At 51.8% G+C, this 15,885-nt stretch overlaps 1 protein-coding gene across 1 annotated transcript in view; it reads right to left on the reverse strand.

Moving 5' to 3' along the window:
* DNAH17 (dynein axonemal heavy chain 17) overlaps positions 1-15,885 on the reverse strand; it is a 118,845-nt gene that overhangs the window by 74,091 nt on the left and 28,869 nt on the right. The window contains exons 22-30 of the mRNA XM_053570537.1: positions 15,009-15,125; positions 14,793-14,879; positions 13,275-13,427; positions 9,691-9,939; positions 6,017-6,139; positions 3,972-4,319; positions 3,786-3,877; positions 3,302-3,428; positions 2,366-2,518 (exon numbers count right to left, since the gene is read on the reverse strand). Of these exons, the coding sequence (XP_053426512.1) occupies positions 2,366-2,518; positions 3,302-3,428; positions 3,786-3,877; positions 3,972-4,319; positions 6,017-6,139; positions 9,691-9,939; positions 13,275-13,427; positions 14,793-14,879; positions 15,009-15,125 (1,449 nt within the window). The remainder of the gene's footprint in view (positions 1-2,365; positions 2,519-3,301; positions 3,429-3,785; positions 3,878-3,971; positions 4,320-6,016; positions 6,140-9,690; positions 9,940-13,274; positions 13,428-14,792; positions 14,880-15,008; positions 15,126-15,885) is intronic.

Consider the following 15,885-nt stretch of genomic DNA (forward strand, 5'->3'; position numbering starts at 1 on the left):
AGAGTGAGCCAAGGCTGTACCCCTGAGCTGGTGCTCTGAGCTGGGACCTCCAGGCCCCTTTGCTTGGGACTCAGCCCAGTGGGGTTCCCGCTTGCTTAGCGAGTGACTGCTGGACAGTGAGCTGCCATCAGCAGGACGCAGGACACTGCTGCCAGCAAGTCTGATTTATATTTTAAGATGTAGGTGTCAAAAAATGTTACACATTTTAGGAGAAAAGGCTGTCCTATCCATGTTGGGTGTGTGTTGACACCAGCATTAATTTGATTAACCCATTTTTTTTTTTTTTTTTTTTTTTTGTAGAGACAGAGTCTTACTTTGTTGCCCTCGGTAGAATGCTGTGGCGTCACAGCTCACAGCAACCTCCAGCTCTTGGGCTTAGGTGGTTCTCTTGCCTCAGCCTCCCGAGTAGCTGGGACTACAGGCGCCTGCCACAATGCCCAGCTATTTTTTGTTGCAGTTTGGCCGGGGCCGAGTTCAAACCCGCCACCCTCCATATATGGGGCCACTGCCCTACCCACTGAGCCACAGGCACCACCCGATTAACCCTATTTTTTTTTTTTTTTTTTGAGACAGAGCCTCAAGCTGTCGCCCTGGGTAGAGTGCTGTGGCATCACAGCTCACAGCAACCTCCAACTCCAGGGCTCAAGCGATTCTCTTGCCTCTACCTCCTAAGTAGCTGGGACTACAGGTGCCCACCATAATGCCCGGCTATTTTTTGGTTGTAGTTGTCATTGTTGTTTGGCGGGCCCGGGCTGGATTCAAACCGGCCAGCTCTGGTGTATGTGGCTGGAGCCTTAGCCGCTTGAGCCACAGGCGCCGAGCCGATTAACCCCATTTTTTGAGCGAACCTTGTATGACATGTTGCTGTACTAATTCAACTTTGGAAAGTAATGCACAGATAACATCACTTAAAATGTGTATATATATTTTTGGGGCCAGGGATGGTGGCTCACGCCTATAATCCCAGCATTCTGGGAGGCCAAGGCAGGAGGATAACTCAAGCTCAGGTGTTTGAGACCAGCCTGAGCAAGCTCAGGCCATCTCTACTAAAAACAGAAAAATTATCTGGGTGTGGTAGTGGGTATCTGTAGGCCCAGGTACTTGGGAGGCTGAGGTAGGAGGATCACTTGAAGCCAGGAGTTTGAGGTTACTGCGAGCTAGGTTGAGGCCATAGCACTCTGGCCTGGGCAACAGAGTGAGACTATGTAAAAAAAAAAGTGTGTATGTATTTTTGGCACCCCTGGTACAAATCCTAAGCTTACCGCTACTAGGAGAAAAACCCCTCCATGGATCCTGGGTGCCTGTTTTTCTGACTGTGAAAGCAAAGTGGGCAGGCCTGGATGTCAGGGCTACTGTGTCTGATGACTCTGGCCATGGCCTGCCCAGCCCCACCCACATACGGCCCACATGTGCCTGGAAGTTCAACTCTTCAAAGCTCACTCAGGTTTTCTTGTCTGGGATTTCCACCCCCTACCCTGCCCCCACAGCTGATTTACCTCTGAACGCATTTTCCTTAGTCTGACATTAAAATCATCCCTGATACTTGGTCAACAGTTGGGTAGTGAGATGGGGTGGGGGCAGCCAGTGGGCAGGAGGAGCCAGCCCCAAGCTGGGTGACGTGCTCACTGGGGAAGGGGAGCAGCTGCCCGAGACCACTTGGGATCTGTCAATGCAATGCGGCCAGGTGGTTTGGATAGGTATTTGGACAGATGTTAGAAATTGCTGCCTTAGATGTGTGTGGCATCCTTCAGAGCAGTCCCCTTGGTGAGCTAGTGACTTTAACAAACCTTCCTCCCTCCCTTCCTCCTTCCCCTCAACACCGCTCATGCTACATGGTAGAGGCTGTGCTGGAAATCCTATAAAAAAGTCAGTTCTTTAAGTGTTTTCTCTCTTATTTTTAGAGACAGGGTCTCACCCCATCGCCCAGGCTGGAGTGCAGCTTACTCGATCACAGCTCACTGCAACCCAACCTCCAACTCCTGGGCTCAGGCGATCCTCCTGCCTCAGCCTCCAGGGGAGCTGAGACTCAAGGTGCATAGCCTCACACCTGCCTAATATATAAAAAAAATTATTTTGTAGAGATGGGGGTTTCACTTTGCTGCCCAAGCTGGTCTCAAACTCCTGGCCTCCAGTGAGCCTCCTGCTTTGGTCTCCCCGAGTGTTGGGATGGCAGGCGTGAGCCACTGCACTGGCCCCTTAAGTGTTTTCTAGAAAGACAGAGGAGAGGAGAAGGCTCCTATTTTAAGTGTTTTCTAGAGGAGAGGAGCAGGCTCCGCGGACGCTGCTGTCTGAGGACACGCGGCCCTCCCCTGAGCGGCACACTTGCCGTCACCCTGGGTCCCGTCTGGGTGCCGGGCGCACACACCTGCCCTGAGAGGTCGCACTCCTGGTCGAACTCCACATACTCCTCCTCCTTACTGTACATCCCCAGGCCAAACTTGAGCGGCTTCCCACTGTCGTCCAGGCGGAACTTCAGTTTACACAGGCTGTCGAAGAGTTTGGACAGGTGGCGGCTCACCTGGGCGGTGGGGAGAAAGAATTATGCGACCGGGGGATTGGAAAGGGTGTGGACATGGCTCGGGTTCCCCTGGGGTGGTTTTAAGAATCTTCCTTGTTTTCTTTTTTTAATATGCTCCTCATCTTTGGCTAACGTTAGGTGAACACGGCTTATCCAACACGGAGAATCAGGGAAAACTGCTCTCAGGCCGGACACAGAAACGAGCCCTTGGAGGAGATGATCTCCCTGAGGCTTCTTCCCCCCTTGAGGTTTTGTCCCAGGCCCAGGCAGCAAACTCAAGCCCGTCAGTGTAGGTCAGCCTTGCGTCCTCCTTCCTCTCGTGTGTCCCGTAACTTTGCAGTTAAAATCAAACATGGTATAACCATTTCCCCTTCGCCTTATTAGTTAACTCTCTTTCCTTTCAGAAGAACCTCAGAGAAACTTTTCTTGCTGGCTCCTGGGCCTGTGATTTATTAGAAGGACACAGAGGAGGACCCGGGGAGTGGCTGCATCTGTTGGAAACCATGTCTTGCTAAGCTGGGGCACCCAGCCCATTTTTAAAGAAGAGGAAAGCGAAGAAAAGAGGTAAATTAATTTGCCCGAAGCTACACTAACGCAGGGCAGGTGTGAGCTGCTCCCACATCAGGGCAGCTTCTGGTGTGGAGGACCTCGTGGAGATGATACGGGGACATCCGTGGACACTCTTCCTCCATCCCAGGGCTACCCAGATACCGGGGTAGATCCTGGAGTCTGGATCTACGGCATGGCGTGGGCTTATACTCCAATGCCGGGGCCCACGCCTACCTCTACAGGATCGTTGCCATTGGAGAGGATGTCCAGCAGGTCAGCTGAAGACACAAAATAGAACCTTGGGAAAGCCAGTCTTTTGGTCTCTAAATATTCTGCCAAAGCCTTTTCGCACATGGCCAAGCTAGGAGGAAGGAAGGGGAGCAGCTGGTCAGCTTTGCTGCACAGAGGGGCCTGTATAGCCCTGCCCATCGGCCCACTGGACGGGTGGGTGTGGAGATGTCTGGTCTCCTGTTCACAAACCTGGTTTAATTCAGAACTTTCTACCCACTACTCTCACTTCTTTACCAGCCCCTGACCTCAGGGGCATTCCTGGGCAGCAGGGAGGGTCATTTAATCTCCACCCGTGGTCATTGCTTCTTCCAAGGTGAAGGAGCATTGCGAGGTTAGCATGGCGGAGGGTGGTCCAGGGATGGGAATATGTTAGCCTCCCGACCAGTGGCTTTGCCCCACCCTAACCAGCAGGGATGGGTGGGTCCACCTTTTCTTCAGGGCTTCCAGTTTATTGTAGAGACCCGGCTTGTTGGTGGCTTCCACCACATTGGGTGTCTTCACTGCATCCTCCATCAAGGCCTGGGGAAGGGAGGGATGCCCAGGTGTCGGGAGCTCTGGCATGGCCAACACGGCTGCCTCTGAAAGCACCTGGGAACCAGCAGGCTGAGCTCACCTTGAACTCCAGGTCGATGACATCGAAGCGTTTCGAGTCCTCGGGGAGCTGGCTCCGGATGTCCTCGGAGCCAATGAAGATGCTCTCCAGGTGGCTCCAGGTCCTCTGGACTTCAAACCAGATGGAGATGACCGAGTCTGCCGTGGACAGCTTCTGCTGCCAGCTGGTCACCTCCTTCAGGAAGTGGGACAAGTACTTGGACATCATCAGGTTCTGCAGCTGCACCTGGTTGTCCTCCAGTGTCTCCACCAGGAGCTCATCCGACTTGAGCATCATGGTGCCCGTACGTGGGTGTGGCTCATGCTCAAATTCCATCGTGCTCCAGGTGCTGTCCAAGGTCTTCAGCACCTGTCAGGGGGACAAGGGAAGAGGGTCACTAAGCGTCTGGCATGTGAAACTAGGGAAGGACCCAGGACACACCTAGACTGTGGTGTGAATCCGCTTTAAGAAAGCAGGATGCTCACACCAACACCACCTGTGGTAGGCAGGCATTGTCAGTTACTCACTGTCGCCTGGACAAACACAACTCCCTGTACTCACAACAGGAGGAACCCAACCAAAGGAGCACCCCTCAGACTTCAGGAGGAACCCACACACAGGAGCACCCCTCAGCCTTCAGGAGGAGTGACACCCGGGCACGTGCCATAGTGCAGAGCCTCAAGTCCTGAGGCTGGGGAAAGAAGCCCACACATATGCCCACATGCCCTGCGGGGAGGAGCGAGGAACATGCTGCCCAGAGCCTGCCGCTCTGCACTCTCAGTGTTTTGTTAAAGGCCCTCAAAAAACACAGGTGCCAGATCACTTTGACCTTTGTTCTGTTTCTTAAAAGCAGGAGATGGGGTGGCACCTGTGGCTCAAAGGAGTAGGGCACTGGCCCCCTATACCAGACGTGGTGGGTTCAAAACCAGCCCCGGCCAAAAACTGCAAAAAAAAAAAAAAAAGCAGGAGATGAAACTCCCATGTGAAAAATGCCCTCTTGGGGTGAGAGGGAGAGTGTTGTCTTGTCAGTACAGGCAGTCCGGGCCCTATGTTCTCGGACCTTGCTGGAATGGGCCTGCCTTCCAGCCTCACCGCCCATCAACTCTCACGGCCCACTGCTCTCCCCTACACTTTGGGGCCTTCACTTACTTAGGAAGGTTCCAGAGCCATATAGAGTGTGAATTAAATAACTCTTGTATTTTTATCCTGTCGATCTGCCTTATGTCAGTTTAATTCTCAAGCCTAGCTGAAAAAAAAAAATACCCTAAAAGTGTCGAGGTAAAATTTCACCTCTCCTCTGCCATGCAGTCCCATGGACGTCCAGGCTAGGGGGACCCAGAGAGACGGAGAGTTGGTGTTGCCTTGAGCTGGGGGAGCTGTGAGCACATGGGCTGGGAGAGGACAGCTGAAGGGCTTCCTTTTGAGGTGATGAAATTGCTCTAAAATTGGTTAATTCTAGTATGTGATGATCACACATATCTGTGAATATGCTAAAAGCCACTGAATCCTACACTTTGGGTGAATGGTGTGTGTCTCTCGATAAAGCTGTTAACAAAAAAAAAAAAAAAAAGTGCCAAAATGTGGCAATTCAAACTCACGAAACGGTTAGGGTGAGGAGAGAGAGATCTGAATTGCATAGAGTCTTCCAGAGTCTTCCAGGGGCTCTTGGACATTCCAGGCCCTGGCTGGGGGCCACCACCACGCCAGCCCCCTCCTGTCAGCTCTACTGAGCAGAGGGCTGACCCCCACGGAGGAGCAGCCAGGACCCCAAATGAGGGTGTTTGCAGCGAGGGAGGTGAGTAACCTCCAGGTTAAAAATGTACACATTGCCACTGGCAGGGAGACAGCTATAGCCAGGAATTGCATTTAAAAAAAAAAATAAGTTCTATAAGTTATTTTATAAGATTTATGGCCTGAGTTGGGGAAAGAAGGCCCACTAGGTTCCCCTTGAGTGTTAAGGGCCCCTGGATCCCATGTGAGCTGAGCTCCATGCAGCACTCTGAGCCGGGACGAGTGCCACCCCCACTCCCCTCTGCAGGGAACAAACCCCGCGGCACACACCGCACCTTCTCCATCCCCGACTCCTTCACGGCCTTATCCACGATGTTGCGGACCTCATCCTCGTAATTGTGGAGGTTCAGCTGGAGCAGATCCGCCAGGGTAGTCTCGTCTGACATCTCAAATTTCACCTAGGGAAAGAGACCAGGCAAGTGAGGATCTTTGTTGTCCAGGGGCAGATGGGGGTCACTGTCAGGGCCAGGAAGTAGTCGCATGGCTGCAGGAGGGAGCGGGACGGAGCTTTGCTCCGCTATTTTTGCTCTGGGACTGGGGCAAGTCACTCATCCATAAAACCACGCCACAGCAGAGCCCACCTGGAGTAGTTGAAACAGCAACCCCCCTCCCCCCATTCACGCCCACCTCAGCGTGTGACATTATTTGGAAATAGGGTCTTTGCAGCTGTTAAGCATCTTGACATAAATTCATCCTCTATTTTCCAGGCAGCACATAAACTCAATGCCAGGTGTTCTTATAACAGAAAGTGGAGGGAGATTTGAGACACACAGGAGAGAAGCTGTGTGACAGAGGCCGAGGTTAGAGCGACTCAGCCACAAGCCAAGGATGCCTGGAGCCACCAGAAGCCAGAAGAGGCAGGAAGGATCCTCCCCCAGAGCCCAGAGAGGGAGCACCCCCTTCAACTCCTGGCCCCTGGACAGAAGTTCTGCCCAGTCTGGGGCCTCTGTTGGGGCAGCCCAAGGGCCAATCCCATAGCCGTAATGACCGGAATGGCTGGGCCTCGGGGCTGAGTCGTAGCAGTCACTCTAGAATCAACCCCAGCTACTTGCCCAGTACTGCCCAGTTCTCAGATCACCTCTGGTCCCTCATCTTAGATGCTTTCCACTGTCACGCAGACACACCTTTCTGAGTCTGGAACCGATGGACTCTAGTGTCTCTATTTTTAAAATTTACATTATTTTTTTAAAAAAAGAATGTCACTTTGTCACCCTCAGTAGAGTACTGTGGCACAGTAGAAGCACAGCGACCTCAAACTCTTGGCTAAAGCGATTCTCTTGCCTCAGCCACCCAAGTAGCTGGGACTTCAGGCGCTCGCCACAACGCCCAGCTACTTTTTAGAGATGGGGTCTCACTCTGGCTCAGGCTGGTCTGAACTCGTGAGTTTAGGCCATCTACCTGCCCCAGCCTCCCAGAGTGCTGGGATTACAGTCATGAGCCACCACGCCCCACGGAATCTAGTGTCTCTAACCACACTTGTGAAAACACCTGCCTGGGTCTCCCTGACGTGCCCACTTCTTCTTTCAGTGGGACATTTTGGTTGCCCCTGGGTGGGATACCAGTGCCTGAGGGCTGGGGAACTGGGAATCCTGCAGTTTCAGCACTCAAGAGCCCCCTGCCCCAGTGGCTCAGATCCCAGAGACACAGATCTGCTCGGAGGCAGGGGAGCCCTCAGGAAGCTGCAGGGCTGGGTTTGCCTGGACGGTGCAGCGGGGGCAGGGAGGAGGCCCTCGTGCCCTCCCAAGTGGCTGCCGTCCAGGGCTGCCGGGACCTGTACAGAGAGTATACAGCCACTTGACCTCCTACTTCCCACCTAGGTTGGGTTTTCTCCAGGAGGTGGTGGCTGTGACTTCCTGCCATGCTGGCTTTGGGCCAAGTGGCCCTTGACCCTCTGATGCATCCACTCCCCCCCACCTCTGCCTGCCTCTGCAGCCCCTCTCCCAAGGTCCCAGGCCAACCACCACATAAAGCCTTCCTTCTCATCCCTCCCCTTGGAGGTGACTTTCCCCTCCAGACTCTTGGAACCACAACTGAATACCCCACGTACAAGGCACCCACACACGATAACCAGCATTACCAAAACACGCCACCCCCAAACATGCCACTTTGGCTTAAAGGTTATTTTGAGCTGAAAGCAACTGAGAAGGAGCTAAAAGAGAAGCTCTGGCCTCTTCCTATTTGGCAACAAGCAGGACATAAATTTGCCAAGGTGCCCCCTTCCCCTACCTTGAAGGACAGAAAAGTGGAGGGGGACGGTGGAGACCCTCCTTGGACCAGAGAGGGCAGTGGAGGGCCCTAGGTGCACAGCTATGGATGCTCATCCCATGCGACCCCTAGTTCCCCCACGGATTAACCTCCCCACAATTTGCCACCCTTAGAGGCTCCTAATCCTGTTTCCTTGTCTTGTCACTTCCCTAAAAATTGGTGGTTAAGATGCTTCACAGCCAAGTTGTAAGGCCCTCACTGAGTCGCCCCGCTCGGTGCTTCTGTGGATGTGTACAATGTATGTGTCAGCTTGTGCTTGTTTTGTCCTGTTAATCTGTCTCTCGTCAGCTGAGTCCACAGGGCCCCAGCCACAGCACCTCCGATGGGCGGAGAAAAAAATGATTTCTCCCCCTCTTCACGATGACGCGTGTACCATCACTTCTTTCATTGCTCCCTTAGGAGCAGGGAGCAATCTTCCTCTCCCTGGGTCCTTGACATTGCTGTGGGGCCTCTGCTGAGCAGCAGCTCAATACAGGCTTTTATTTATTTATTTATTTTTATTTTATTTTTTGCAGTTTTTGGCCCAGGGCTGGGTTTGAACCCACCACCTCCGGCATATGGGGCTGGCGCCCTACTCCTTTGAGCCACAGGCGCCGCCCACTATAGGCTTTTATTTTTCAAGAGATGGGGTCCCACTCTGCCACCCAGGCTGCAGTGCAGTGGTGCAATCACAGGTCTCTGCAGCCTGAAACTCTGCCTCCTGCCTCAACCTTCAGCATAGTTGGGACTACAGGTGTGAGCTACCACGCCTGGCTAATTTTTAAAAAAATCATTTTATAGGGCTGGCATGGTGGCTCACTCCTGTAATTCTAGCACTCTGGGAGGCCAAGGCAGGTAGATTGCCTGAGCTCAGAAGTTGGAGACCAGCCTAAGCAAGAGCCAGACCCTGTGTCTAAAAAAAAAATAGCTGGGTGTTGTGATGGGCACCTGTCGTCCCAGCTGCTTGGGAGGCTGAGACAAGAGAATCATTTGAGCCTAAGAATTTGAAGTTGCTGTGAGCTATGGCACCATATCACTTTACTGAGTATGACAAAGTGAGAGTATGCCTAAAAAAAAAATTACTATTATTTTATTTTTTTTTTTTTGCAGTTTTTGACCAGGGCTGGGTTTGAACCCACCACTTCCGGCATACAGGGCTGGCGCCCTACTCCTTTGAGCCACAGGCGCTACCCACCCCCCACCCCCCCGCCCCACCAAAATTATTTTGTAGATACAGTGTCTCACCATGTTGCCTAGGCTGGTCTCAAATTCCTAGCTTCAAGTGAGCCTCCCTCCTGGGTCTCCCAAGGTGCTCAGAATATAGGCATGAGCCTCCACACCCACCCTTAATGTAGTTTTGTTCAGTGTCTGTGGACAGTGGGGAGTTTCCACTGGTGGACACTGTCCACCACTAGGAGCTATCTCTAGAAAAACCTACACCTCTGAGTTCCTGGGCCTCACCTGCCCAGGACATGCAACCTGCAACCGGGACAGCCTCACCGTTTGCAGGGCCCTGCACACAAGGGAAACGTGGGACTTCCCATCCAAAAATCACTACAGATTTCAACCTGGGGCCAGCAGAGTATCCAACCCGTATCTGGCCCTGTGTGTGACCACGTTGATCACTCTCGCCCGAGGCTATCCCTGTGGGCTTTACCAGCATGGGGCCTGGCCACCCTGCCCTGCCCCACCCCGGCAGTGGTACCTGCGTGGCCTGCATGAGCTGCTGCCAATGGCGGTCCCGAATGGCGGGGTTCTGCAGCTCGCTCACCGCGCGCAGGGATGTGATCATGTTCTTCACCGTGTTGTCGAGCCCCAGGAAGGCGTCCCAGGTTTTCACCTCTTTGTCCAGGGACCTCACGTCCTTGGCAAACTTCTTGCAGTCTAAGTCCATCTGCTCAACGTTGATGTCCTTCCATCTGGTGGTCTTCCAGTCATCAATGCTTGTGTTCACCTGGGATGGGGACCCCAGCTCACCTTCTGCCCACGTCAGGGAGGCACCTTTGCCACCCCTACCGCACTTGCTCTCAGGGAGCAAAACCCAATGAGGAATGTTGAGAACAGAGCTCAGTAAAGTGGGGGAATACAAGAAAAAGAAAATCAGCAGAAAATCAAAAAAGGTACAGTTTAAAAGTTAGTAGTTCAAAGATATTTTGGCAAAAACCTCTGCAGGGGTCTTGCTGTCGTTCTCCCTGAGTTCCTGGTGGGGCCACATAACTCGTCTTGGCCAATGAAGCAGGAGTGATGCCTGACAACACCAGCTCTGCACCTCTTTATGCGCCTAGGCAATCGTGGAAGTGCATTACTGACACCTGGGCCAGCAATACTGACTGGCTTCTTGGTAGACAGCTGCCCAAGGAGCAGCGGCTTGGAACTAGAGTGTGAATTTGGTGGGAATGAGAAATACACTTTTGTCATTCGATACACAAGAGATTTGTAGGGCTATTTGTTACTGCGCAATAACCTAACTTATACCGACCGACAGACAAAAATATAATAGAAAAAACTTCATTCACAAAAGTATGAAAGAAAACACACAAAATACCTAGGAATAATCCTACCAAGAGTGGAAACAGAAGGTTATGAAGGCTGCATCCTTAATTTGGGGTGGACTAAAACAGACTGTGAATCTAGAAACTGCTAGTTACTGAGGGGATCAGAGATTGTTGATATTGGCGCTTGGAAGTGGAGAGGCTTGGGCTTGCAAGGGATCCATGTCAGCTAAAACTGGGAGAGTTCCCAAGATGCTTGCCTTGAAAATACTAAGACTTGGAACCTTAATCCAATCCCCAGAGGAATCAATGACCCTTCCTGTAGGTTTAAGCTCATTCTGATCCTATTATTGTACCATGTCCTACCTGGTTTGTTTTGAGGAGTTTCTCTTGAGCAATCTTGACTGTAAATGCTTATTGTCATCTTCTGGAAGAGATGACCTGTGTTCTCCAGAATGTGCTCACAATTTTTTATCATGGGAAAGTGCAATATGCCGTTCCTCTGACTACAATGATCCCGTTCTGTAAGGGCACTCATATAAGAGAGACTAAACTCGCTTATTTGTGAAAAGGGATCAAGAGGGTTCCATCTGTACCACTTCTTTATGCCTGGTTGCAATACAGCCTGTGACTCCAAAGATTTCTCCCCATATGTATGAAATATGCAGACTCAATATGGGTATGAGGGCACCTACAATATTTTATTATGATGTATTTAAAAAAAATAAAACAAAGAGGCAAAGCGTGCTCCTGGATGGAAACTAAGTATGACAGAGGGAACAATTCTCCCCAGATGACTTTACAGGGCAGATTCAATTCCGTTTAAAGGCACCAGAGCGTTCTTTTGGAGGAGAGAAAGATTTGGCGAATTATATTTGGCAATATAATTGTATTATATTTTTGTCAGTCAGAGCTTTTGTCTAAAATTCTAGGCATAACAAGCTTATTCTAAAACGTATATGGGAAGAACAAATCCTAGATTAACAAATCAACCTTGACCAAGAGTAAAGTGGGAGGAGTCACACTGCCTGACACTAAGTTACACCAGGTCACCATGGTCATCAAGGTCATCTGCTGTTACAAAGGGACAGACACGGAGACCAGCGGAGCAGACCAGGGGACCCATAAACAGTGCCAAACTAATGCGCCCACCTGATCTTTGACAAAGATGAAAGAGAAATTTAATGGAGGGACAGCGCTGTCAAAAATGGTGCCGGAACAGTCAGACATCCATAGGCCAAAAAAAAAAAAAAAATGAAGCTCAATTTAATCTTCACTCCTTATGCCAAAATGTACTAAAAATGGATCACAGACTTAAATGTATAACATAAAACTGTAAAACTTAAAGGAGAAAAATCTTTGGGATCTGGGCAAAGAGTTTTTAGACTTGACATCAGATGCTTGTTCCATGAGAGGAAAAGACTGATAAGGTGGATTTTATCATTTACAGTTGCCAAGATATGGAAACAGCCTAAATGCTCATCGACCCAGGAGTGGATTAACACACTGCGGGACATGCATACCATAAAAAAGCTGCAGACTTCACATCTTTTGTATTAACCTGGATGGAGTTGAAACCCATTCTTCTTAGTAAAGCATCACAAGAATGGAGAAGCAAGAATCCATTGTACTCAGTAGTAAGGTGAAGCCAGTAGGTGATCTAACACCACAACCACACAAGAGAACAACTCAATCCATTCAAGATTGGGGGAGGAGAAGGATGGAGGAGGGCGAGAGGGAGTGTGGCTGTGCTCCCCCGTTAACGGGAGTAATGTAAAGGTACGTGGCACACCTTTTGGGTGTGGGACACAACTATAAGAGGGTCTCCACCTAACAGATGGAAACACTGTAACCTAGTTGTTTGTACCCTGAGGTTAATCTGAAATTTAAAAAAAATGGATTTCATCAACATTCAAAGCTTTTGCTCTGCAAAGGACCCTATTAAGAGGATGAAAAAACAAGGGAAAAACTATTTGCAAACTGCGTAACTGACAAACAACTTGTTTCCAGCACACATAAAGAAGTTTCAAAACTCAACAGTAAAAAACAAACCAAAAAAAAATCCACTTAGAAAATGGGTAGAGGACTGGGATAGAGAGTTCACCAAAGATGACGTGCTACTATCATACTGTCACCAGCACAAGACACTTGACATGATCAGACAGCAGGAAACGCAAGTTAAAACCACAGGGTCTTTCGAATAGATGGAGTGGGCCGTGGTCTGAATGTCGGTGTCTCCCAAATGAAATCCCCACCCCAGGTGATGGTACTGGACATTAGGTCATGGGGCAGAGCCCTCACAGACAGGTTTAGTGCCCTGATAAAAGGGACCCAGAGAGACTCCTCGCCCTTCAGTCACATGAGGACACTGTGAGAAGGCGTCATCTACGAGCCAGAAATTGGGTCCCCACCGGACCCTGAATCTGCCTTGATCTTGGACTCCAGCCTCCACAACGAAGAGAAACGAACGCCTTGTTCACGAGGCTCCAGCTACGGGGCTCTGCCACAGCAGCTTGTGCAGATTAGGACGAGTAGTACTTTTTATTTTTAAAAAATGTTTAAAGGAGAGTTGAGATGTGAGAAACAACGGGGGGGGGGGAGGAGAGAAAAGAGAGGCAGTGGCGGAGGAGACTATCTGCGTACGGAGGAAAAGGCGCAGGGAGACGCTTTAGTGGAGTGACTCCATGGCAGGGCCCTTTGGGTGCCTCCAGCCAAGACCGGAAAACCCACTGCTGCATCTCACAGCCAAAGGGCACCCAAGCCTGGGGTCGTGTTGCGGGGCCCACCCTGCGCTCACCATGATGATCATGTCCCAGAGCTCCTTCAGCAGGCGGACCTCCCGGTGGCAGGATTTGAGCTGCTTGTAGTCTGGGACTGTGACCTCGAACAGGCTGCCGGACTTGGACAGCGCCTCCATGGTGCTCTCCATGGCCGCAATGCTCTTTTGTTGCTGGGGAGGCGAGGCGGCCGTCAGCAGGGCTGCACCCCCATCCTGCTCCCCGGAGTTCTGCGCCCTTTTCTCCACCGTGTGCTGACACCTTCTCTGGGGCGTGGCACAAGGGACCCAAGCCGCCTCCACCCCCAGACCACCCTGCTGCTGAGCGTGTGGGAAGGGGGTTTAGTGCTGCATGCTCAAAAGTGGGGTTTGCCCTTTGGTAGACATGGTACAAACACTTCATTTCCTTCAGGGGTTTCCAGATTTCGCAGCATTTCTCCAATTTTCATACTATATTTTTACCTTATTAAAAATTTTATACGTTGTATATTGAAAACTAGAAAATCCAGATAAGCCAAAAAAAAAAAAAAAAAACTCATCACAAATCCCACCACCACAAGCCAACCGCCATTACCATCTCGGTGCTGGGTATTTACACGCACACGTGTGCACAGACATGTAACTGAAGGGCTGAGTGTGTGCTCACTCCCTGGTGACGGCCTCACTTGTGCACTGATTGGGTGGCCACAGGGCACCCTCCCTGCAAACCTCTCCAGAGACCCCAGGCCAAGGGTTGGGTGTTCTGGAGAGTAGACAGAGAGATCGGCCACTTCTGTGTCCTGGCTCAGGATTGTGACCTGAGAAAATGGCTGAAGGAGGGCAGGAGCAGGGCCTTTTGGAGCTGGGAGCCACAGAAGCAGAGGCTTTGGGAAGTGGGGAAAGGGGAAACCTAAGGACATAGTGGGGTTCATGTTTGCTGTAGCCTGGGGTGCCGAGTGAGGCAGAGGTGCAGGCTGGGCTGGTCCCGCAGGCCCTGGACACGTAAAGAGGCACTGGCAGGTCCCTACTGTGTCCTAAGAGGCCATCCCTGGGCACTGAGCACCCCACATGCTCCAGCCTCATGGCAGCCCCTTGAGCTCCACTGGATTTCCATGTCCAGGGCCATGTGACTGTGCATGCCGGATGCTGACCATGAACTTGGATGGTGGGAACACAGTGGGGACACAGCTGAAGCTTGACCATCACTGGACGTGGTAAACCAGGAGAGGAAGGAGTCAGGGATGGCGTGTCAAGCCCGGGTGACGGGAAACTGCTGAATGGCAATAGGAGGGCAGAGCCAGGCGCAGGGACAGGTGTTCAGCTGGGCACACAGTGGCCTGGAGCAGAGCAGCAAGACATAGAGGGGAGACCTTGGCTCTGGGGGATGCTGAGTCTGCGTGTTCAAGAGCACACGCACACCCACACAAGCTCATGCATGGCCCAAGGACAGTCCCATCCAAGCCATGTTTCTGGATTTGCCAGAATGACAACTTGAGGAAAGGACAGAAAGCGACAGAGTCTCCAGAGTTGCTGCCCAATCTCATCCTGGAGCACAAGTACCTTATTCAGGGACTTGTAGGGGTCGGGGTCATCAAAGGCGAAGGGGGCCTCCTGCCGGAACTTCTCCCTGAACTCCTGCTGCTTGAGCTGTGTGACAACAATGCAGGGACTTGGCACATCTCAGGGTGTGTCCCACGCCCAGCGTGTGGCCGGGACACATTCGGGTGCCAAGGCCTGCACCGCATCCCCCAGGCTGACACCCCCGGGCTGCGGTACCTCAAATTGCTGACATTTCCGCCGGAGGATGTTGACCTCGTTGGCCTGCAGCGGGGCCACGTTCTGCTTCACCTGGATGGCCAGCTTCTTGGTGTTCGTCCACTGCTCCGGCAGCTCCTGCAGGGGCAGGGCCAAGCAAAAATGGTGCAGAGTCTTGTCTGCCCTCCACCGAGCCTCGGCGTCGGCAGGCTTTCATGCGTCTCTGTTAACTAGACAACAGAACTTAGCTTCCTCGTGCTCCTCGGCCTGAATCTGAGTGCACGCCTGTGCACGCGTGCATGTGTGTGAGTAGCCCATGAGGTTTGACCCCACATACAGGCTCGTGTCCATTGCCACCAGGGACCTCCTTTGCCTTCCACAACCCTGGCCCCCTGTGACCTCTCTAATTGTACCATTTCCAGAGTAACTGTAACAATCGGATTAATTTTTCCATCATCCAAGTTCTCCACACTTGGACAGACATTGCACTTGTAATCATAAGATATTTCAAAGAAAAACAATCCCAGCCCATGAACTCTCTCCACAAATGGAGGAGATGTTTCTTGCTTCTTTGGCAATTGCCGGCCAGCCCCAGTGGTTTCTGCCTGCAGGCTTTGAATCCCATTTCGTCCACACCTCAGATGCCCCAGGACTGGCCACACATGCTTCCCATCCTGGGTCCGTGCCCCGTTGCTATGGTCAGTTACACAGTAGGCCCCAAGCAGGGCCCAGGTATCATGGGGTCAGTGCTGGGGGCCCCAGGCCTGCTCTGTCCCTTCTCTCTATCCACTGCCTGGGCTGTGGGGTGTTGAATGCTGCCTAGAGCCAGTGCACATGGGCAGGGGAGTGGGCCCGGTGTGTGGCCAGACACAGATGGGGGAGGGAGGGTGAAAGCAGA

The sequence above is a fragment of the Nycticebus coucang genome, chromosome 18, assembly GCF_027406575.1.
Source record: "Nycticebus coucang isolate mNycCou1 chromosome 18, mNycCou1.pri, whole genome shotgun sequence".
Classification (NCBI taxonomy): Eukaryota; Metazoa; Chordata; class Mammalia; order Primates; family Lorisidae; genus Nycticebus; species Nycticebus coucang.